Source organism: Fundulus heteroclitus, chromosome 6 (assembly GCF_011125445.2).
Source record: "Fundulus heteroclitus isolate FHET01 chromosome 6, MU-UCD_Fhet_4.1, whole genome shotgun sequence".
Lineage (NCBI taxonomy): Eukaryota > Metazoa > Chordata > Actinopteri > Cyprinodontiformes > Fundulidae > Fundulus > Fundulus heteroclitus.
This window is the reverse complement of record NC_046366.1, coordinates 22,633,130-22,658,728: the sequence shown is the minus strand read 5'-3', so window position 1 is coordinate 22,658,728 and position 25,599 is coordinate 22,633,130. Positions and strand designations below refer to the sequence as shown.

Sequence of the window (25,599 nt, the reverse complement as noted above, 5' to 3'; positions counted from 1 at the left end):
AGAAGGTCTGCAAAAACAGGCACATACGCATGTAAGGAGACACATGCGCACACAGATGCATCGACGCTGCACAACACATTCAACACATTCAAAACACAAACAACGCTGACTTGAACCTGTCTCTGCAGCACTAAAAAAAAAAAAAAAACTGCTGCAGTGGAAACAATGAGGCTAAACGGCAGAGAAAGAGCAGGTGGAGAGAAAAGAAGGTGAAAATTGTGACGTGCAAAAATAGATGGAACCAGGTAAAGGGATAATCAGCACGGGAAGTTTGAAGGATGCAACATTGGGTTGAATTTGCATTAAAATAACTTTAAACAAAAGTAAAATATAACATTCTTTACATACAAAAGAAGGCTTGTTTTAGCTTGTAGCAATGTACAGCACTTTGTTTCAGATGTTGACTGTTTTTAAGCCCTTTATAAACAAAGATTGTAGGGTAGAGTTTTTTTTATTTATTTTTTTGTTCTTCATTAGATATTCCTTTTCACAGCTGGAATAATGTAAATTAAGTATAACTGTAAAACTTTATTTTCAGAGCAGTTGTCAGTTTATCTTGTAAAATTGTCTGTTTATAAACAGGAAATATGAATATCCCTTCTGTACGTTTAAAGCTCACAATAAAAGAAAGCAAAAAAAAAAAGCATAATTAGTAAAGATAAACGTTGAAAAACAACAGCCACAATACAGCTGTGTGCCAAGTGTTGCTCAGTGGGATTTAATGAAATACGTGGGCAGGATTTCCGGGCAGGAATAAATCATGCAGAAGTAGTGTAAATAGTGTAAGGATTGCTTTCAATCATGGGAAGTTGTGTGTGAAAATTACTTTTTTCTTACAGTTTCTCCGAGAGTAAGGGTAGAGTACTGCTGTGCGAAGTTTTTTTTTATTCCTATTACATTGACAGTTAATTTCTTAGGAGTGAAAATCTTCTTTGCCTGGCTAGGAAATGTTTAAATGTCCAAGAGGTTGTATAAATATTTCTTAAAATCCTGCAATACATTCTTTACTAAATTGACTTTTTCCTCTTGAACAGATCATGAACAATGAGATTGGATTAAGAAGTAATCAAGTAGCTTCATCAAGAAATAATCCGATTTGCAGATTTGTGTCATCTTTTTTACTTTTAATTTTAATAGAAATAACACTGATAAAACTCCTAAATTGAATTTTATGGCAAATAAATCCGGTTCATTTGTTTGTCATACAGTTTTATTTGGGAAACACAAATCGCCCTGTGCTGATCTGACACTTCTCAATAACAGCCACTGTTTCAGCTTCTATGTGCAGGATGGCACCAGTGCATCAATTTCCCTCATAAAAAAAATCCTGCTAACTGCGTTTCTTTTGCAATACACACGTAGTTCTGACGAAAACTGTAAATCTATATCTGGGTCTGAATTCATGCCCAGGAACCAAACCGATTCTCTGATGTTGCCCTATGATGCTCATTACCTGGATGTTGCTTTTAGCAGGAAAAACAATATGCAAAGAAAGATACGCCTCTGCTACATGTCAAGCAGTTAGTACTCTAATTCATCAGCAAATCATTGAATGGGAAGTTTCTTGGGTCAAGTATTTCCTTAAGTAGTGTAATAAACAAGAAACTGAACTGAGTAAATAAGTGAACTTGTGTGGTATAATAACCATTTGGCTGAAAGTTTACATTCTCACCTTAAATTATATTAGGTCTATGTTTCCCCTGCGTTCCTCCTGCAACCTATTAGAAGGTAAAAACACGTCGCTCGCAACATGCGGCATCAGAGCAACACTTAATGGTTTTTCTTTGCCTGTTGTGATCATTTGTGTCTGACAGATCACACAAGTTCAGCCCCAGATAGACAGCAACGACCACTTTTCTGCCATTTACCTTGTCACGGAGGTGACAGTTTCTCTCTATTGTAGATGCCGGTTCTGAAAAGCGGCACCTTTTGAAAAAAATTGAGAGATCTTCAACTTCAAAGCGCTAAGAACGCCAACGCCTTAAAAATGTGGTTCAATCTGAAAAATAAAATAAAATACAGAACACAGTGGCTGCATTTGATTTTCTGTGCAGCTACCCACCATCTCTACAACTACTGGGAGCAAAGTGACCTGCTCCTTGTGTTTTCTTCTGTTTGTTTTATTTTATTTTTTATTTTAGGTTTGTCACCTTTTTCCTAATTTATAGTTACAGTACAGTATTTTATGTTTGCTCTTGTTGTTTGATTACCACCCTAATGTGCCCTGACATATTTTATAATTTTCTCCTTGAGCTATTACAGAGTAAACAATTGAGTTCAGGACTATAGAGCGAATAATGTTTTCATGAATTCCCATACATCTTCTACAACACACAAATTTAACTCTGCTAAAAAAAATTATCAAAGTTTACCCTTCTGTACTTTCACTATCTAACTATCTAAGAAATCAAAAAGTCTTGCGGGTGTTGATGCTTTTCTTTCAGCGCCCTTTTGGCCCAGGAGGAGCTCCAAGAACGTTCAAAGGGTTCAAACTTTATGCATGTAAATTTGGAAAAAGACAACCATGGCCCAACTGCGCTTAGGTCTTTGAACATATGTTTATCCTTGCATCTTTTTTGGCCATCTACAATTCTATCAACACAGTTATCACATTTGCACCGGAATGTTTTCTCATAATTTGATAATTAATTTTCTCTATAAGTAGTTTTTTGCACTACCTCCATCATTTTCTGCCTAACTGGGGTCTAGGAAATACTTTATAAGAAGTATCAGACAATGCAGATTAGTTTTTCTTTACTGGGGAAGGCAGAAGCAAGTGTCTCTTCCTGTTCAATCATTTTAACTTGGAGTGTGGAATGTGCTCATATCAGCAGATTAATTCATGGAAGGAATTAAACACATAAATCAAAACTGTGTTTGTTTTTTAATGATCAGTCTAAAGTGATCACACAGAAGTCTTTAAACCCCAAATTTTTTTATTGTGTTACCACAGTGATTTTTTTTGTTTTGTTTTGTTTTACTCAGAAATAATAACTGCACTTTTTTCCTCCTACTTCGTGACTATTATTATCAAATACCTTCTCCTCAGCCACAAATGCAATGGCAGGGCTTCTCTTTTGACAATATGATTGATACATTTTGGATTTAAACTGCAGCCTGAAGAACTCACAGCTGCCCTTGTTCTCCCAGAATCTTAATGCACAATTTGGAGGTGTGTGCTTCTCCCCAGCTAGACCCTAATCTACAGGGAGGGAGGCTCATACCAATATCCACTTTTAGACTATTCTTTTTGTTATGGACAGATGTGGGCAGGACATCAAGAATTTTTGATTAACGACATAAGGCTTGGGCACCACCCACCCACCCTGACATGTGGGTGTTAGCCCGGTCATAAGACCAATATCGGCTTCCCTTCTGCAAATTATCTGATGTCCAAGCCACAAAGAGGATGCACACATCATTAGGAAGTTTACCACTGCTGCCAAGAGGCTCAACCCACACAATGCCCAAATATGCTGCTACCATGATTATGGACCTTTAAAGTCCAAGTCAATTTGAATGTTTACAATTTGAATGTTTTGGGGGGGGGTTTGTAAAAACACCTTTTTAAGATTCATCGTCATTGGACATCTGGTCAAGAAAACATTTTAGAGAATGCACCTTCAGCAGGAGACAATGTAAACAACTGTACCACAATTGTCTAGGAATTGAGTCCATTATCAAGAAACTATGAGATATCTTTTTATGGTATTATATATACATTTTAAACAAAACATTGAACATTTTGTAAAACATTATCCCCTTGTTCATCAATGTGTTTCAGTGTGTCCGTGGATGTGGGACAACTTTACCTGCTGGCAGGCTGCCGACGTTGGCGAGGTTGTGACGGTGAACTGTCCAGACCTCTTTCATGACTTCATGACCCCAAAAGAAGGTGAGTGGCATGGTCTACCTGGTCATCTCAACTAATACAGTTTGCATGTCAAAATAGGCTTTTCGCATTAGTTTTTTTTTAAGGCATAATTGTTCTTCGTTTTCTTTATTTACAGAAATGGGAAGGTCAATCGGAACTGTACAGAGTATGGCTGGTCTGAGCCTTATCCTCACTATTTGGACATCTGCTATCTTGTCGAAAACACCACAAAACAAGTATAACCTGTCTTTTCTCATATGCAAAACCAAAACATTGCTGTTGTTTTTTCTTCTTCTTTTATGGACACTAACTGCTTTTCTTGATCATCAGGACCCGTTTTTTCCATCTGTCAAAGCCCTGTACTACAGTTGGGTACAGCACGTCACTGGTCTCTCTAACTACAGCCATGGTCATTCTCTGCAGATTTAGGTAAGTTTTAAAACCAAAATAGTATATTGTACTGTATATAATACTACAAAATTAAAAGAGAAACAGATCAAGTCTGTTATTTGGCTCTTACAGTGAATTGCCGCTGTTACTATGATGAACGTAAAATCGCGTGCTGCAGGGTGTCTGTTCCAAAAGACATGCTTGATCTCAGTGGGCTCCCTAAATAAACTAATTAAAATGCTTCAACTAAGTGATTTGAATAGTGGTGTGTGTTTCTTGTCCATTGTTGAAGACCCAAGAGAGGCAGTATATTTTAACTGTGTCAGACAGAGTAGTCACTGAGGAATCAAATACTGTCATCACTTCTCAATTATATTAAGCCACAGGCCTCATTTCTACAGCCATTGTCATTTGTAGGAAATATCTATATACACAAACTGAAGCTGAATGGGTGGTCAGTAGCACCAATTTGCCGCTTCCTCAGCACTTTAGCCTCTGGTCACAAATTTGGAGCATTTTCTCCTGCTGGGGATTGTCCATTTGTAACGGGTATAAACTATTACATTTATAGTTGAGAAGTAATCACCTCGTCTGTCTGGCACGGTAGCACTGAGACTTGCTTTCTCAGTGCCAAAGAGAGCTCAACAGATTACTTTATTTTATATCTTTTGAGAAATGCATGTCTTATTACCTTTGGGATACCTTTGGGACTGAATGAAAATAATTTTAAATCTAAATCAACAAGGGCTTTGAAGTCATTTTGGCTTAGCTGTGTTTTGATTTCTGCCGCATGACGAAAGTGTGACTGTTAGGAACTTTTGGGGGTTTCAAATTGTTTGAGGCTAACTTTAAAATCTGACATCACAGGTGGTGGTGAGATAAAGAGATATCTGATGAGCCTTATTGAAAGCTTAAAATCTGCATACAGTTTCAAAACTATACAGCTGAACATGGAAACAGAAGAAAAGGTTCTGATAGACCCATGAGAAGCATATGTGATGGGGGGGGGACAACTAACACACATTTTTGTATTTCATAAATTGAATAAAGGTTTTGTAAATTAATAATACTAATATTTTAGTTCAGTTGGTGGCAGAGCCAAATAGTATGGTCATTACCCAAGTCTATTCCAAAGTGGCCAAAGACCCATAAAGATGATGCTTCATTGTGTTGTCGACGAAAAATAAGCTTTAAATTTTAACTAGAAGAAATAAAATGTTGTTTTAGTTTTAAAGCAAACCCCAAATCGGATGCTAATTTGAGCATTATTTGTGGCCAAAACAGTTAACTGGTGCTGTACTTAAACTTTCCAATGCATACAACTCATTCAGGTCGTATCAGCCAACTTATCACCTTTTTTTTGTCTGAATATGCAATAATTCAAATTGAAGAAAAACTGGTCTCCCACTACAGCAGTCTTTAAAATCATCATGCTCCTGCCCAGCTGTGTTTTTCAGGCAGAGCCATTAGCTGAGCAGCTAAGCTAACCCTTGCATTTTCCCTCTCTGCTGTGATACGACTCATTTTGTTGGAACATAGTCACTGATGCGCTAGTTAAACGTGTGCACAAAACCGACGGGAAAAAAGTTGGCATCCTGCTAACTACACAAATCCTTTTGGTTTAACAAATAAAACATTATCCTTAACCTATTATTGTTTAATTGCACAGTACTCACCCTCCCTGGATAACTTGGGTGTGTAATGACGTCACACAAAAAGACAGGGGGCTGCATCCGCCAATACAGTCTCTCTTTCACTATGAATGCCCATTGTAAATAGTGAAAAACCTTTCTATCGTTAGACTGACAACAACATCTTCCTCTTATATAGTTTGGCAACACAAAGCTTATACAACATAAAATGGCTTTAGTTTAAAAATGGTGCCGGGTTATTGAACTGACTAAGGAAGCATTTAACATATCAACAGTGTACTGTAATGTTAAATGTTTTCCTCAAAAAGTGTTTTGAAGGCTGTTGGAAACTAGCATTTACTGTAAATCTCACCATGGATAGATAGTTGGTGTTAGTAATACAACAGGTAACATAACTCAACTTTAAAACTGAGGCTTAGGTGGAGGTTTTAAACACCATCCTGAATCTTTGAGCCCATAAGCTAATAAATGTGAATTCTCTCTCTCTCTCTCTGTTTTCTCTTTTCTCTCTCTATCGCTCTCTCGCCCTCTCTCTCTCGCACACAGGAAGCTGCACTGCACCAGAAACTTCATTCACATGAACCTGTTCGTGTCCTTCATCCTGAGAGCCATCTCCGTCTTTATCAAGGATGGTGTGCTGTACTCCCAGGAAGAAAGCGACCACTGCTTCGTGCATACAGTCAGTTACTGCTGCTGATTATCATATATTCTGTGTGTGTGTGTGTGTGTGTGTGTGTGTGTGTGTGTGTGTGTGTGTGTGTGTGTGTGTGTGTGTGTGTGTGTGTGTGTGTGTGTGTGTGTGTGTGTGTGGCTTTCACCGCAGGAAAGGAAAACAACTCTGCTTGTTTAGCTATTAATGAAAAATTCATTTCAAATCGCAAGGTTAATTGCTTCATTTATATCAATCTGAAGCAGATAATTGCATAATTGGCCTTTTATTGTTCTAAGTAGTCCCTGCTCAGACAGCGCTTTTGCTCTCAAGGAATGAGTGAAGGAAGCTTTGATGCAGCTTGATGCTTTCCAAAGAGTAAATAGTTTGACTAAAGTGCAGTTGTAAAGGATTGCACGCAGTCACTGTAAATATGATCAAGACTTTTTTATGTGCGAATGCTGCAAACATTAATCCTCTGGTGTTTCTAGCTTCGTCTTCGCATTTGAAGGTGCTTCAGCCAGGAGCGAATCTGACTAAACCAAACAAACTATCAAATTAGAAAAAACTCCTTGATTACAAATGCAGAGCAAACTCCAAGCTTTTCACTAGAAACAACTCATCGCTCACTCTGGTAAGCAAGCATGAGAAATAAACCTAATTAAATAGGCTAATGGCTTTGGAAAGGCCAGCTGAAATATTTTACAGCAGGCCATTTCCCTCTGAATGGCTGCTGCGGTCTTCTTTTTTAAATTTACTGCTTTACCTCTGTTGCCATAGTGATTGCGAGGTCATCATCATGGAGGGGCCCTGAATTAGATCACTGCTGTAATTGTGTGGCCCACTCTAAATATGGACACCATTCATTAACACGGTGTCACTGCATTACACTTCACCTGACTTTCAGGTGAGTCGTTTCTGAGGCCAGTCTGAATTCACTTCAACCGGTTCATGCAGCATTTTAAGAGGAATTAGCGGTAGTTACTGACCACTGTTGACTTTACGGACCACATCTGTTTATACAGTAATTACTAAGAATCCAGACAGTTATTTTAGCATGCGCAGTCATCAGACTAAAAATAAAGGCAAATAAAAACCAAAACATTCAAAATCCCAGTTTAGCCAGTTCCTACTTACCTCACCTTAGGAGAAATTTGCTTCAAATGACCAGCTGTTGACTGTGACATTGAACCAGAGTCAAACACTGATTAAGATGCTTATGAAGAAAGTGATCAGGATTTCAACAGGATGTTAGATTCAAAAGTATTCATTCCCCTTGAGCTTTTACGCATTCTCCCAGATTACAACCATCAACTTCAGTGTATGTTGTTGCAATTTTATGTGATGGACAAACACAAAATAGGGCATGACTGTGAAGTTAAAAGGACAACAACTTTCACTTTTCAAATGTTTTAAAAAAAATAATCTGAAAAGTCTGCGATGCCTCTGTTTTCATCCTCATTTATCTTTACGGCTCTTTGAATATAATAACTGCCCTCAGAAGTTTCCTTATTGGTACATTTAGATCAGTTGTGCATGATTTCATTTCGGTATCAATATAAATGTTCTGTATGCAGCCTCAGAGGGTTTTTCAGAGGAAATTATGGAGCAAACATCATAAAGAAGACTAGGGAGCACCGCTGAAAGGCCTGAGACAAAGCTGTGGAGAACTTAAAAGCACGGTTGTGTTATAAAACAATAATCTACACATGTGAAGGACGATTATCTGGTCAGACGAGACCTAAACTAAATGTTGTCATGCGACATGCATAACAAACATCACCCTGAACACACCATCCCTACCATGAGACGACATCATGCTGTAGAGAGGTTTTTTCTTTAGCAGGATAGTTGACAAAATGTATGAGTAGATTGAATAATCCAAAGTCCAGACCTAAATCCAACTGAGGATCTGTAGAGAGACTTTAAAAGTATTAATTCACAGAGCTACCCTTCCGATCTGACTGAGTCTGAGCTGTTTCATACAGTAAACATTTTTTAGACTGAACTTGTGGCAGTAATTGCCAGAGTAGAAAAGGTGTTTCTACGAAGGTTTGACTCTGTGAAAGCTACCACTGCCTGCTGGTGGTTAGACACCTTGGCATAGGGAGAGAGAGGTGAACAAAAGGACCTGTTTCTGCCCGAACAACGGAGTAGTTGCAGCTCTACACTACCCTGTTTCTGACATAACGGCAAAAATAAACTTCACTGATACATTAAATTAACTTACCTATCCAGCAGAAAGCCTGCAACCTCCGCATCAGTTTTGAGTCTGCACTCCCTCATGAATTATTTCCACTCCACCTGGCAATAATAGCTGCGCCACTATAGACTCTCATTTTTTTTCCCCCGCTTATTACTTTTTCTTTTCTTGGTTATTGTCTCTTCCTTCTTGCTGGGCAAAGAGTAAGTGTGGTCCTCCAATTCAACAGAAAATGGTAAACAGAATGATCTACAGCCCCCCTTTTCTACTCCTCCTCCACTGACACGTCCTCATACAGAAGACAGATAGGAAAAACATGTGTGGCTGACAGTTTGTCTTCTGAAATCAGAAATGGCGAGGCAACGTAGTGTCTCCCGGTATATGTATTTATAAACTACTAATTCTAAGTCATGAGAACGCTTTCATTTTTGATGTGATATTATTAGACTTAGCCAGAATAATTATCTATAAAAGCAATACTTGATTTTTGCTAATTAAAGTCAAATTTGTTACACACTGTCCCTTTAACAATTATAACTGACCATGAATTAATAATGGCTCATTTCCAAAGCTCGGTGAACTCTAAATGACCCAAAAAAGATTGTTCACTTTAAATAATACTCATATATATCATATATTCCCTGGTGTAGTGAGTCTGCTTCAGAATTATGAACGTTGGGTTTTAAGGCAAACTATCTGTGAAATAGAGGACCATTTTAGCTCAATCCAGTGTTATGGTAAAAGCCCTCTCCACAGTTTAAGGTATATTGTCTTGAATGTACAGATTAATCCAGTAATTTTCCAGAGTTGAACTGACACTCACCAAGAAAAACATGGATTCTACACACAAATGTTTCCTCTATTGTAGTTGGGCATTGATCTGAAGCATGAAATGTCTGGGTTATCTTGTTGACGGCGGTGGAGGGTTAATGTAAGGTTGTGAGCTATAGTCAGTCCATCTAATTACAAAACATGGCTTCCTGCAGATATTGTTATCACATTTGATCCAAGACAATAATCAGGGCAAGAACTCCAGATGAAGATGTGATTTATTTTTGCAAACAAGCAACCCATACTGTATATAAGATCACTACTTTAGCAGGCACCTCTTTACATCCTGCTGATCTATCCACGTCTTTCCTCATCCAGGTGGCGTGCAAAGCAGTGATGATTTTCTTGCATTACTGCGTCATGTCCAACTATTTCTGGCTGTTCATTGAGGGCCTGTATCTCTTTACTCTGCTGGTTGAGACCTTCTTCCCCGAGAGACGCTATTTCTACTGGTACACCATTGTTGGGTGGGGTACGTCACACTTTCTGATCAGTTGACCTCATTTCCAGCCACATTATGTTCTGCTGCTCAATCTGATCATGATTTTTGATTACAGGAACCCCAACCATTTGTGTGACTGTCTGGGCCGTTCTGAGGCTTCATTTCCATGACACTGGGTATGTGAGAACGTCCCAACCTAACATGTTATATGTATAAGAACATCTAGTTCAGAAGCATTGTTTTACTCTTTGTCAGTTATATAGCTCACAGCCTGGGGGTAATTTTTTTCAGAGTAGCACATACACTGACAATGCATGTCGAGTCAGTGGGGAGTTGGCACCCCCTAGTGTAAGGCAATGTGTAGGCATTATAGGAAAATACATAATGTGTATGTATGTATGTATGTATGTATGTATGTATGTATGTATGTATGTATGTATGTATGTATGTATGTATGTATGTATGTATGTATGTATTTTCATTGGTGATTTTTGATTATGAAAGATTTCTAATCACATGCTGGTCACTGCCCACAGATGCTGGGATACAAATGAGCACACTGCCCTCTGGTGGGTGATTAAAGGACCTGTTGTGGCTTCAATAATGGTAGGTTCACTGTGTCTTTCCCATTTAGCTATGACAAGAAGTTGACTAAATTTGCCAAACATAACCACCAGTAAATCAAGATAATGTATCAAACAGTCTTTTACCAGCAGTTTGGTGCCTTACTGGGTAAAAGGGTTTTGGAAATTAGCAAAGAAAGTTAATTAACTAAACAACATTTTTGGGGGGCAATTGGGTTACCTGTAAAATTCTTCCCTGAAGAAGACAAACGCATTCACAGCAGTCTAAACAGCAAACAAAATGTAATCTATTTGTTCAAAATAATCGCATATCATCCATGTATGTGTGGGTGTTTTTTTTCTTTTTCTTATAGATCAATTTTGTCCTCTTTGTCGGAATCATCATCATCTTGGTGCAAAAGCTGCAGTCCCCTGATATTGGAGGAAATGAGTCCAGCATTTATCTGTAAGTTGCATTAAAAATGAATCAGACACTGAGATATATGCTCAGAGTAGTCAAGTCTTTGGAAAATAATTTAAAATTTTGATCATGATGTTTCTTTGTTGTTGTATTTTTATACCTTACACCTATGTATTTTAATGAAATGTTAAATACCCTCAGGGAGGTTTTTTTTTTCTTTATGAAAATGGCTCATATCTTTGGTTTGGTCTTGCACAAAACTGATGATCAGCTCTTGCAAACAAGCATAAATTGATAATTAAATTGATAATTTATTATATTTTATGTCTTGTCTACTGTACTATTCTACAGACCCTTTAAACCGACCTTTTTGCACTATATGCTTTATGTCAAAATGGCTCTCATCAGTGAGCCATTTTGTTGCTCTGAGTAGTACAAATATCGCTCTGAATGTTTTTAAATTGTTGTCAACAATGTTATTATCACACCAAATTTAAAACACACTATATTGCCAAAAATATTCGCCCACCTGCCTTGACTCACATATGAGCTGAAGTGACATCCCATTCCTAATCTATAGGGGTTCAATATAACATCGGTCCACCCTTGGCTGCTAGAACAGCTTCAACTCTTCTGGAAAGTCTGTCCACAAGGTTTAGGAGTGTGCTTATGGGAATTTTTGACAATTCTTCCAGAAGCGCATTTGTGAGGTCACATACTGACGTTCCCAAACGTGTTCTATCAGGCTGAGATTCGGACTCTGTGCAGGCCCCTTAAGTTCATCCACACCAGACTCTGCCTTCTATGTCTTTATGGACCTTGCTTTGTGCACTGGTGCACAGTTAAGGGCCAGCTCCAAACTGTTACAACAAAGTTGGGAACATGGAGTTGTCAAAAATGTTCCTTTCACTGGGGGACTAAAGGGCCAAGCCCAGCTCCTGGAAAAACAACCCCACACCATAATCCCCCCTCCACCAAGCTTTACACTTTGCACAATGTAGTTAGACAAGTACCGTTCTCCTGGCAACCGCCAAACCCAGTCTCGTCCATCGGATTCCCAGATGGAGGAGCGTGATTCGTCACTCCAGAGAACGCGTCTTCACTGCTCTGGAGTCCAGTGGCGACATGCTTTACACCACTGCATCTGATGCTTTGCATTGCTCTTAGTGATGTATGGCTTGGATGCATCTACTTGACGATGGAAACCCATTCCATGAAGATCCCTGCGCACTGTTCTTGAGCTAATCTGAAGCCCACACAAAGTTTGGAGGTGTGTAGTGATTGACTCTGCATAAAGCTGCCGACCTTTTTGCACTATGTGCTTCAGCATCCGCTGACCCCGTTCCGTCAGTTTATGTGGTCTGCCACTTCATGGCTAAGTTGCTGTTGTTCCAAAACACTTCCATTTTCACATGATACAGCTGACTGGAATATTTAGGAGCTCCTGAAAGCAACCCATTCTTTCACACATGTTACTAAAAACAGTCCTAGGTGTTTGATTTTATACCTGTGGCCATGAAAATGATTAGAACACCTGATCCCAATAATTTGGATGGGGAGCAAATACTTTTGGCAATATCGTTGAACGTTTATTTAAGATGTTGGCAGACAATTTAAATTCAAATGGCAAAACCGTAAAGAGCGTAGTTTTCCTTCAAAGGAGCCAAGTACTTAAAGTCTCTTATAACCTGTTGTGTCCACCTCTCTTTTACGCTCACATGTTCTACCTGTTGCCAAGAAGCCTGAGCGTCTTGGTGGAGTTGTAGTTTAGTCACACATCCCTCCCGGTCAGCTCCCACGGGACTGTGTCTTTTAAAGCCCTGCAGATAACACCATTCTCATCTGCTGCTTGGGTCCAGGCGTGCGTGACAGGCTGTGAAGATGCGTGCGCGTGTGCGAGACCGTGTCCCTAAAGACATTGTCTTTATTGTACTGTGTGTTGTCTTTGTGCTGTATAGCAGCTGTGCTCAGAAATGCTTCAGTGAGCCCACACAGGCTGTTCAGCATTCGTGCAGGATGTCAGAGTTATCCACCATCACACTGTAAGTGTGTGTGTGTGTGTGTGTCTGTGTGTGGCTGCTTTATGTGGAAAGCATGTATGTATGTATCTGTGTGTGTTTTTTACCCCTGGGGTTCCAAAGATTTTCATTTAAAAAGGTTAAATAACAAAAACAGACACGTAAACAAAAATGCCGAGATTATTGGTTGAGAATTCCAAGTGAAATTTAATGTATTTTAATGCTTTGGTTCATTTTGATTTTAATTTGGGTTTTCGTTTTCTTTTGTATCTAAAGTGTTCCTGGTGCATTTTGATCGCAGGAGGAAAAAAAATAAACCTTGTATCAGATTTCTTGCTCGGATTTAGATAATAGGTGGGTTGCACCATAGAGTTGGTAGCTTAAACAGAATTTCTTCCGGACTAATGAATCGTATTTCCTTTTAGGATGAGCAGCAAAAATTAACACGGTAGTTTTAGAACCGAGATAAAGTAAACGCTACTATTTTAGACTTATTTAACATCAGGTAGATTTCTCTGCAAAGCTGAATCTTCTGCCCATATCAAATTACTCTGCCTTTAAACTGAGCTCCTTCTTTCAGGTTAGCAGGTTAGAATGATGAGGAAAATTACTGACAAACTGTTTTTGCGATATTTGTTTCTGGCACAGTACTGATAAAAAAAACAGGCCAGCAGTGTATCTAGTTAAAGCAAAGAAAATAAATTATTTCTTAAAAATAATGCATAATACTGACTCAGTGAGATTAGTCGGAGAGCATTCATGAACATCATTGTTCAGTTCTTGCAGCACATTTTTAATTGAATTTGGGTGTGGACTTTGACTAGGCCATTCTAACACATGGCTATGCTTTGATCTGAGTCTTTCCATTGCAGCTCTGGCTGTATGTTTAGGGTCCTTGTCCTGATAGACAACAAACTTCCACCTCTGGCTCAAGTCGTTTGCGGCCTCTAGCAGGTTTTCTCTCAGGATTGCTCCGTATTAAGCTCCATCCATCTTTCCATCCTCTCTGACCTGCTTCCCTGTCCATGCTGAAGAAAAGCAAACCACAGCGTGCTGCTGCCACCACTACGTTTTATGGAGGGAATGATGTACTGAGGATTGTATGCGGTTTTTGCCATGGACAACGTGGCCTGTTGCCCTGGAGCCTATGAAATTTTTTTTAAGAATTGATTGAAATATTAAATCCTGATTACGATATCAATTATATTTTTTGCCAACATTTAGAACATAAAATTATATCTATCCTCCATATTGGGCACTTTATTTATTTATTAATTATTATTTTTGGAGCTATGTTTTTTGTAAACTGCATTGGTTAATCTGACCATTACAGCATTTTGTGTGTTAGGTTGCAAATTATGCAAGAGTTGCTGCTGTTTGTCACACAGAATTTTACAAGTTGGCCAGAAAATTCAGCTTTTCAGTGGGCCACTCTAAGCGATGGGCCACTAGGCTGGAACAAAATGTGTAAAATGGCATTTTATGTGAACTATCATCTTTGTTTTAGGTGGATGGCCACTTTGTATGTTTTGGTTCAATTAAGACATTTAGTTAACTGAAACTAAATTCCTACTCTTTGATAACTACCATCCCCTTTTCATGTTGAAGTATTTGAACTAATTCACATTAAGATGTTTATTTTATACTCTTTGTTTGCCCTAAAATCAGTGGGAATCTAATTAAGTCAAGGTTAAGTTTTTTTTTTCCTCTTCTAAATCTCAGCAAGAATCTGAATCCAACTAACGGTTTATTTATTTGATTGTTTATTTATTTATACTTTGGGAAATCAGACCGTCATACTAACTGAAATGCCCTGTAAAAACTCTACCTTAATTCATTTTCTGTGTTTGTCCACTGTGTATTTGTGTGATTGTTGTTGTTTTTGTCTTTTGCATTTCCATCAATCATTGTGTGTGTGTGTGTGTGTGTGTGTGTGTGTGTGTGTGTGTGTGCGTGCGTGCGTGCGTGCGTGCGTGCGTGCGTGTGTGTGTGTGTGTGTGTGTGTGTGTGTTTTGCCAGGTTTCTGTTTAATCTATTTAACAAAGATGCTTCATGTCAGTAAAATAACCTCATGTTCTTATTGTCAACAAATGTAGTATTTTTTTTTCTAGCAGATGGTTAAATTGTTTCAGCACAATGATTAAAGCCATGATCAATGTAATGACTATAATACTATTTAACCAAGACCAAAATGGTGTATTTGCTGAGTGTTATTTATTAGCATTTATTAGACAATGATTAAACTACAACACACAAAGCCTTAGGGCAACAGTATGGTTCACTGATCTATACCTTATAAATAAAATCTAAGTTTAAACCTGTTTTCTTCACATGATTTGTTGACAATAAGAAAAATATTAATATGGTCTGGATTATGTGAAATTAAGAGAAATTTGTGGCTTTAATTTGTGGCATGGCACAGTGCATCACTGCATCAGTAGCACAACTTTTGCATCTCACTTGAGTCTGAGCACCAGCAATTAATTTACGTTGAAACCTGAAATCTTGAAAGTTTTCCTTTTCTTTTTTTTTGTCTCGTGCATGTCGGCAAGCCCAAATAAAAGTATTTGTTTTGTGTGTGTGTGTGTTCAGCCGTCTGGCACGCTCCACTCTCCTTCTCATCCCGCTGTTTGGTATTCACTACACCGTCTTCGCCTTCTCGCCTGAGGATGTCAGCAAGAGGGAGAGGCTGGTCTTTGAGCTGGGCCTTGGATCCTTCCAGGTTCGTTCTCACCCCCAAGGTTCAGGTTCCAGACATATGCAGACAAAGAACAAATGCCATGAATAATCCAGTGGCTCCAGCTGAACAGTTGTTAACTATAATTTACAGAAATCATGGTTTCTACAGCATGTCAGGCAACCCATGTTACTGGCATTCTTTTTTATGGTTTCAATAAAACATATTTGCAGAAGACCCTCCCAAAAAATACCTTTTTATCCCTAAAGGCCACATTTGACGGACCATTAGGCTGTTTTGGTCAATTATGAAATCACACTTATTTAAAACAATTATTAACCAAATTTAAAAAAACAATAAATTTGTTGCACTTGGATAACTGTGAACTGCAGTGGCGAGCCTACTCTGTAGACCTACTCTGCCAAGCAACCGCAGGCAAGAATTTCTGATTGTCTTATTTTTTTCCAGAAAGGGAAGGCGAAGAACTTGAACAGAAAGCTCAATCCACATTATTATATCACAGAGAAGCTTCCCTGTCAGGATTTTAATTCATTTCAATATATATTTTATTTCTTTATATAATACTTTATATTAAAATTGTACACAAATAAAGTAGGCAATTTGGTGCACTTAAACAAAATAATATCTTTAAAAGCAAATCACAATAAATGGCAAGATGTGACGAATAGAATGTCAAAGTAATCATTTGTTAACTATTGTTCTTGTCACCATTAAAACAAAAGTCAGCATATAATCAAAAATCAAAATTTAACAATTATTTTGATCATTGCACAACCCTTTCTAACGAGGTTTTTTTTTTTTGGTGGTGAATAAATGTAATTTTAGGAGCTGATCCCTTTCCATTACTTCTTAAACTAATACATACGTTATATGCACATCAATGGGTCTGCTTATGATGCCTTCCTAAATTCCAGTTTACCTCAGTCTTTCTTTGTTTTACTCAGACTTGGCTTTTATTGTTCTTTCTTCTCAACATTTTTTTCTTCTCTAAGACACATTTGCATGCATCACTATGTTATTGTGATTTGTTATTTGCTCATCTCTCCTCAGGGCTTTGTGGTAGCTGTTCTCTACTGTTTCCTCAATGGAGAGGTAAGCTATTATTCCTTCTTTCTTAATTAATTTTGTCATTTTCTTAATTTATGTTTGACACAAAAACCTTTGTGCCTTTAACCCCTCTCATGGTGTATGTCAACAGAGCTAAATGCAAATAGGTTTTGTTTTATGACTTAAATTAAAATATATATTTCTACAGGTTTTTTGTGTTTACAAACAGTAACTAAGACAAATCATAATTTTAACTGGTATGATATCGTGTTTTGGTCATTTTGCATTGTATATTAAATAAGAGTGTGTATGTATCTATAAAATATGATCTAAAAAAAATAAGGTTATAATTTCCCCGTCTGTAAATTTGTAGCAATCCAATACCTTTTGACAACCATTCTTACTAATTTGCAGCATAAGTGCTAGAGCATCTCTCTCTTTTAAACATAAACCTATGCTTTGTACTTGTTGCATATACATGTATAGTTTAGTCAAAACAAATTATGTAAAAATATTTTAAGCATTGGGTTGCTTCTAATTTTCATTAAAAGGTTTTCACTCTTTAGGCATACAAAAGCTTCAAACCAGCCAAAATGTCTTTATACTCTGCTTCCAAAGAGTCAGACATTCATGTAATCTCATAAAGTGACTTTGATCAATAACTATTTAGGCTTTCTGAAGGTCTCCACAGCTTTCCCCTGAGACTTTGGCTGCTTTTACTGACTTTCTGCCCAGTCTGCAATAAAAAAAAAAAAAATTAATTTAAAAAAAGTGAAGATTAAAAGAAAGGGTATTGGATAAAATGTGAAAACCATGTCATTTGAAGTCAGGGACCAAAATCAGTTTTTTATTAACTAGTTCCTCGCTAATCACCCTGTTGGGGCTCAAATACTATTCAATGTTCGTCTTTAAGAGTGATTTTTGTGGTATTTTCAGCTGGTTCATTGAAACAAATGAAAACAAATTATTTCTTTCTGACAAGTTGATAACATGTGTAAAGAACAAATGCCATTTGTTCTGTTATTATTTTTTGCCAGATTTTCAAACTTTTGTTTTACTTTTCTTAACTCTTGTTTTGTTTGTTCTTGTGTACTTTTTTTATTCTGCTACTAATTAAGCCTTTTCCTTGGTAGTTATAACTTGTAACTCCCCACATCTGTTTCCCATCTCCACTCAGTACAGTACTCCTCTCCTCTGTCAGTGATCGTGTGTCCCAGTTTTCTCATAGTGATTTTTTTTTTACATCATGTATCTTCTGTTTGTTTTTTTTGTGTGTTTGTTTTGTTTTTTATTACATGCTGTATTTCTTACCTTGTGCTTACTGGAGTTCACTAAAGGTTAACCTGCAACGTACTTCCATGTCTACCTGCATTTTGGTCTCCCCCTCAAAAAGCTGGTGATATACTTTGCTAAGCAGCCTGTAGATACAATACGGGTCCATTTGTTTAATTCAACAACCGTTCTAGGCCTGAAAAAATATATATAAACGACCTAATGTCCCCCTCTAAACTGGAATAAGATTTTTGTGCCATGACAAAAAAAATTTTAACTGTTGTGCATGCCTAGACTATGAAAAATGTGCAAGAAAGATTGGCTCCACTGATCAAATTCAAAGTTTTCGCCCAAAGCACACCCACACACTGGACTCAGAATAGTACAAGAGCCTATTTCTTTGTAAGGTTTTTGGCACCTTGGTTGGAACAATCTGCATCCTTGAAAAACACGAGTGCAAAGAAAGTCCATGCTTTTGTCAGGTCCTCTGCATAGAGAGATCAGTATACAATGCTCTCACATGGAGTGGAGCTCCCAGCTCCGAGGAAGTGCACACACCTCCAGAACGTACATATAGGCACCGCTGATGGAAAATCTTAGAAAGTTGTTAGCTTTTCAAGCTTAATTTCAAATAATGGATATGTTTGTGATGCTGTCAAAGAGAAGCCCCCATATTTTATTACGTAATGAATAGGGGGAGGGAAGAAGATGAGGAGAGGATAAAAAAAAACAATGAACTAATGTAATGTAAGAGCATATTAGGGTTGTTTGCTTATAAACTCAAATGAGGTTTTTCCATTTTTGTGACACAGTGTTTTAACATTCCTTGAGATCCAGGGAACAACATGAAATATCTAATCTGGTGTTCGATCCTGAAAAGCAAAAAAACAAAAAACAACAATAATATTGAAACAGTCAGACAGTGCTGCCAAGTCCGCTTATAATAATCAACTTTCAGATTGTTTTTTCTGAAGTCGTTTATAAATTCCGTGGATTGTGTGTTTTTGGGCTTGTTTTTGACCATGACGTTGCTTACTATAAAATAAGCGACTATAAACAAGGGCTATAAAGAGACCTGGTTATACTGCTGTCATACAGAGAGCGTGAGCTGGCGAAAAATATTCATGTGCGTACACATAAACGCAAACCGCCACCCCTACCAACCCCCACTGGCAACAATTTTGTGACCAAAAAAAGCCGTGCTAGGTATAAATACAGCGCTGTATACATATATTTACACAATATAGAAATGGCCGCTATTACAGTGTGTTGGTTTGCTATATTTGCGCTTCTTTTGGGCTTGCTTTCATAGAGGTGGTCGCTTGTTTCTCTCGCAAGATCTGGCAACAGTGCAGCCAAATGCTGGACTTATAATGAGGGGATAAACAGCCAAGGTTTAAAGAGAAGCAAATAAATACTTTTAGAACGCCTTTTGAAATGTTGCTTGATTTACAGATAAGCAAAAGGGGATTTTAATGCAACAGTTCTCTAAATCTTTATACATATTATTTCAGTATCTTTTTTAATTCATTAACAAAATCATTGTTAGAGTAAAAGTCAATTTAACATATATTTATCAGCAGGATGTCCTTTAAAGGTCCTTGTTGCAATGGTGGCAGCTGCCAGCAAATAAACAAAAATCAATCGATTGAAGCCATTATTTACGTGCTGTGTTATACCCATAAAACATAAATAAAAAGCTGTGGTGAAACCTAAACACTGACCTTTGACACAGATTTTGAGGTCTTATTTTACCATCAGCACTTCCCCACAAGCAGAAAGTGTAGTGTGCGTTTGATGGAGCTGGCACAGCTTAAAGTACATTAAAAAATGACCTTGTGAAGTTTCTCCCTGAAGGTGCAGTCAGAGATCAAGAGGAAATGGCGCAGCTGGACGGTGAACCGGTACTTTGCTGTGGATCTGAAGCAGCAGAGGCACCCTTCGTTGGCCAGCAGTGGGGTGAACGGCGGGACTCAGCTGTCGATCCTCAGCAAGAGCAGCTCGCAGATACGCATGTCCAGCCCGTTGGCGGAGAACGCCAACATCAGCCTGCCGACCTGAGCGTCTGATCGTCCAGAGTCGACTTCAAGGTGCCCTTACACTTTCATCAGACCAACCAGAGCAGACCAAAGTGGCCCCTTGCAATTCTTATATTTTCTACTTTATAAAAAGGAAAAGCATTTTACTAAACATGTTCAGTTTTATTTGGGTATACTACAATAAAATAGAAATATTTATTTAGCAGAGAACTGAGGTGGAAATTCTTTTCTAATTAAAATAGAAATATTTATTTAGCAGAGAACTGAGGTGGTAAATTCTTTTCTAATTATCGCAGCACCTTATCATTTTCAATCAAATTCGATTTCAATTCCCTACAAGCAAAAGCTTCTCAGAAATGTAAACAAATGAAGACTGTGCCATAAGAAAGACACTAATTTTGTGAATCGTTTCAGAAAGGTGACGCGTTATTGTTAAATGTTTGGGGGGTCATGTTTGATCTGTTTGCATAAACTAAATGTGCTTCAAAGTGCCATACAGTTCGCCTGACCGGATATCACTACAGTCCAAAGTTGAAATAAAACAAAACAACCAAAAGCTCGCCTTGCTTGTACAAAACGCTCAACGTTTATATGTAAATGTTTCATCTTTGAATTAAAACATGTTTCTTAAATCAGCCGTAAGTACAAAGTATGTCAAAATACACTCATTTTGAATATATATATATATATATATATATATATATATATATATATATATATATATATATATATATATATATATATATATATCAAACTCATAGGTTATGTAAATAGTTACTTTTAGTGTCTAGATTAGATCTCTTTACATAACAGCATATTGTAAGGACCTTTTCAAACAAAAGGAACTGGAGCCCAAATCTGTAGAGTCCATCACGTATGCAGGGGACCCAGTGCTTCATGCTCTCTCTAGTCTGGTGCTTTCCTTTATAGGAAACAAGAAAGGTAAACACGTAACGTCAAAGCTGGGAGAATAACTACAGAGCAGTAATTGCCAACTTTTTTCCCCCCGTAAAATGCAGCATCTTTTTAAACGTTCAACTTCCAGTACATACAGCTACAAGATAAAACTGGTCATATCATCCCGTTTGACATTTTGTACTTTTGCAGTTCAGCTCGTTTCTTACTCGACTTTTTCAGGTGCGAAATTGTGCCGTCTGCTGCAGGGCGTTGTGTACTAGCCATGCGTCGATTCGCACCTGCCATGGGGGATGCTTCCTACTTGGAGAGTTGATGATTTAAAGTAACTTTTTTTATAATCTGCTCATCATCCACTCTAAGGAAATGTGATTATAGGACTCCAATAACTAATAAGTACCAACAGGATGTCACTCAAGGTTATTTTGGTTTTAGCAGTGCTCATAATAATTCATATTTCGTGGAGTTAACTAGGCCAAACAGGGATTAGAACCAACAAAAAATGGGAATGGAGTGAAATACGATGTCTTCAGGCAATAACAATATGCAGTTGACTTAAATTATCTGTGAAATTTGAGCATTGTATAACCGTTTATCTGAATAATTCATAAGAATACAAAATAAACTGATGCTCGATTTTCAAAGTACATGGGAATGAAACGTTTTTATTTTTTTAAATAATACCAAAAGGAAGGGAGCAAATGCTACTGCATAGGTACAAAGTTGCAGAGGGGGCTAAGGGGGCCATTGAACTGCTGAGCTGGTTTTCCTCATCACAACTTTCAACGAGCGCAACATTTGCCGTCTGTGAACCCGAAAAATCTGTGCCAATGTTTTTCCCAAACGTTATTCACCTAGGCATGGTTTCATACGTGCTGTATTTTGCTATGGGTGGTAATGCTCACACTGTGCACATCTATTGAGCTTCAGCCCATTGTGCCATCTTTAAACAGCTCCTTTTTGCAATTTGATTAGACACCTCATATTCCAAAGTGCCTACTCATACAAATAGCTATCACTTTAAATATCAGTAAACACATGGTTTAATGGAGTCACTTTCTGCAAAGCAAATATAATATAATGTGTCTTATTGTGGGTAGCATGCTTTCTCACAATACGTCTCTTTTGTAATTGAATGATTTGCAATTTATTGTGAGAGTTTAGCCTTTTTTCTTTATCAAATGAAGTTTAACTGGGGTGTTTGTATTGCACCAACTATAAATTCTAGTCTGGGTACTTCAATACCGAACACATAAATGGCTTCAAAGTAGAAACATTGCTGTTAGCATTGACCAACAAAGGCTTTAATTTACCCGCTACTGACAATCTCATTTGAGTGTCGCTCTATGTTATTTATTTTGGGGGGGTCAAACCAGCTAAAAAAAACATGAGAACAGTGTTCCATTAAAATGTGAAAGGATGTATATAGGAGGAGTTTTCTATCATAATTTTAATTTCGATGTTTATTAGTTTGCTCATACAAGTGTATTGTAAGATTGTCGTATCTTTAAATTATGATTTATGGTACTGTTGAACAGATATGGATGTATATTTATTTTCCAATGATCATGTGCAATGTAACATAACGACTTGTATAGGATACGATTTCTTTTGTCTGAAACGTAGATGTCCGATTTTGATACACTAACTGCTGCAGACTTGGTCAAAGTGCCATAAAGATAGTGTTCCCTAGTATATTACTTCTGACTACATCGTGACAAATTGGGTCTAAAATGGCTTCAAGAAAAGCATGAAGGCAGAATTGCATCTGCTTTTGAATGATGGTTTTATTGAGGGCAAGATTCTGTATGGAGATCAAAGTATATAAAGAGGACGAATTTGACCACTGCAACAGTTGTGTATGAGGGTGTGATTAAAAGCCACTCTGCTGCTTATATGTTTCTGTCACCAGCATTCTGAGTCTGACTCTCAGAAAGAAACGACCATGTTTTAATGCTGTTACTGTCTGTAAAAAAAAAAAAAAAAAAGAAGAGCTGAAAAGTCCTCACATGACCATATCTGTGCTGTGCATTTGTGTACCACTAGATGGAAGCAGAACTTTGTAATAGAAAAGCGAGAGAGAGCAAAGGAGGAAGCCTTTTATTTGTTTAAATATTAGGCTCTGTATTGTGAATTTACAGGACAAATATGAGCAGAAAGAGGGAATCTTAGGATAATTACCATATTTGTATCTTCAATTATATTATCCCTAATTTCCTGTTTGATTAATTGCCAGACAAGCCATGTGAACTTAATCTGTGCTAATTAAACATGTACATCCATTAGAACTACATTAAAAATGAGCACTACAAAGGCTAATCCTAACTTTGCTTAAAATCATCCACATTCATTTTGCATTTAGATTGCCTCAAAATATACTTGAGCCACAGGTACAAGATATCTCAGTCTCTAAATCAATAGACAACAATTAGGGGACATTTTGTCTTTAACAGAACTTACTGTAACGACATTCCATTAGAATTAGTTGGCAGCTACCTTGAAAAAGGTAAACGAATGTATTAATTTTCTGTACTGAGTTAAATGAGCTTACTAACTTAGTTTTAATTGTTAAAGGTACATAGCCACGTTACACATTTTAAAAAAGACCAAAAATTGTTTGATCATGATAAACTAAAGTTATATACATCAAACGTCTATCCTGTTAGTGTTTTGATGGTCCTTTTTGAGGCTAAATATAGCCCCACAATAGGCGCGATGAGCAGATATAAACAGACATGGCGCCATCTACTGGCAGTATCGCAGAACTATCATAATGCCAGTTTGCTTAAATAATAAAACAGTATTAAATGATGCCAGACCAAGCCTGACCCTTTGCAATGCCTCGCAGTAAAGCGGCAGCTCAGCATGATCAACGACCAACCAGTATTAATTAAATACAACGTTGTACAGCAACTTTAAGAGCCTCATATCAGAAAATTTACTCACGTCAATCAACTCTGTGGTCACGTCTGAGCAATCAGCAGGTTTAGCGTCCACTTCAGTGAACACCAACGTTCATTCTGTATTCCCAGCGACATTCCAGGCTTTTCCCTTTTGAAATCAGTTTTTATTTTTTTGCATTTTTGTCATTAGCTCTTGGATCATTCTTCATTGTTTTGCTGGAAGATGCTAACAGCTGCTAGCTGCTTCCTTGTTTTATCCCCTGCTGTGCATGTGCAGTACGTACCTCCGTTGTTATTATAAAGAAACACAAAAGGCTTTATTTACGAACAAATTGAGCATAAACAAAACAACTAATATGCCTGCAGGACATGATAATCTTTCATAAAAACGTGTATGCAACCAGAGTGAGCTACTGACATATAAATAAAAAATAGTCAAATAACGTGGCTATGCACCTTTAAATAGGTAGACACGAGTAGGTTAGATAATGGTTGGAAAACTCAGTGTTGATTTATCCAAAAAGAAACACATGTGGAACACAATCATCTCCCCATTAAACTTTAAAAGCCTCCATCTTCATGTGTTTTGTGAAAACAAAACGACATTGAGAGGGAAGTTGAGATCAGCACCATTCTGTTACACCCCTAACTCACAAAATGAGGCAGTCAGCCCCACACCAGCTGACTAGCACAGGGGCAAGAGGGTGAAGGGAGGGAGGTAGTGACGACTCATGGTTTGTGCAACCCATCAGTCTCAACATTCAAATGCATAAACAAGAATCAGAAATCTCTAGTCTAGCTGGTATTACTAGTAAAACTACTATAGCTAAAAGCTTTAACCACATCCTAGCTACTAAAGCTAAACTAGCTAGAATGTCAATGTCTAATAGCATAGCAATTGCTACAGGAGTTATACTTGATAGACTATAGGAGCAGCTTTTAGCTATAGGCCTACTAGCTAAACAAGCCTAGTCTAGTTTACTGTAGCCATAGCTAGACTAGAACATAGGTAGCATAGCTTTAGTTATACTTGTCATTACATTGTAGATATGATTGCATATGAAGCAATTTGGGGACCCTTTACAGTTTTTATTAAATTTTCACTTAGAATGTCATGAATAGCTTGATTTATATCAGTACAGTTAGAGTCAACATAAATGCTACCCATTCTGACTCAAACAAAGAACTTGACTTTTGTATAACATAAAGTATTTTCAAAAGCCTGAGTGTTAAGGCTACAAATCGGCATATCAGCCAGTCATCTCCTTTAAAAAACTAGTCTCTTACCAAGTAAGCCATTTGTTTTAATGTAGCTGGTAGCTTAACACTGATTTCACTTTTCTGCCACTTGCAGCTTAAGTAACAGACTACCACCGGATTCTCACTAACAATATATAAATGACTGTGATTGCAAAAACTCCTGTTTGAACTGTATTCTGTGATGCACCTCTGTGTTAACATGCCATTTCTTCAACTCTTGTGGCTTATGGAGCCAGTTTGGTCAAATCAAGTGTGTGTAAGTTTTACTGATTGTCAATGAATTTTTGAATGTAGAGTTATTGCTTCTCAGCTGCTCTTAGATGTTCCCTGCTGTCAATTTGCTCTGGTGTACAAATGATGTCTTTTCTCTATCATGAATAGTGTATATTTTTTGCCATACCGGTGGACTACTTGACTAAAAT

At 37.6% G+C, this 25,599-nt stretch overlaps 2 protein-coding genes across 2 annotated transcripts in view; one reads left to right on the top strand and one right to left on the bottom strand.

The window, feature by feature from the left end:
* LOC118563364 (pituitary adenylate cyclase-activating polypeptide type I receptor-like) overlaps nucleotides 1-3,486 on the bottom strand; it is a 24,603-nt gene extending 21,117 nt beyond the window's left edge. The window contains exon 1 of the mRNA XM_036137779.1: nucleotides 3,435-3,486. Coding sequence (XP_035993672.1) covers nucleotides 3,435-3,486 — 52 coding nt within the window. The remainder of the gene's footprint in view (nucleotides 1-3,434) is intronic.
* A 298-nt stretch (nucleotides 3,487-3,784) lies between these two features.
* Nucleotides 3,785-20,787, top strand: LOC118556431 (pituitary adenylate cyclase-activating polypeptide type I receptor-like; the record flags this gene model as incomplete). The annotated part of the gene is given in 12 exon segments (XM_036138349.1): nucleotides 3,785-3,899; nucleotides 4,011-4,110; nucleotides 4,205-4,237; nucleotides 4,239-4,303; nucleotides 6,463-6,595; nucleotides 9,918-10,071; nucleotides 10,157-10,217; nucleotides 10,578-10,647; nucleotides 10,979-11,070; nucleotides 15,636-15,765; nucleotides 16,792-16,833; nucleotides 19,918-20,787. Coding segments are annotated over 12 exon segments (1,199 nt in total), but the record flags the coding sequence as incomplete, so codon positions are not given.
* Between the last annotated feature and the right edge of the window lie 4,812 nt (nucleotides 20,788-25,599).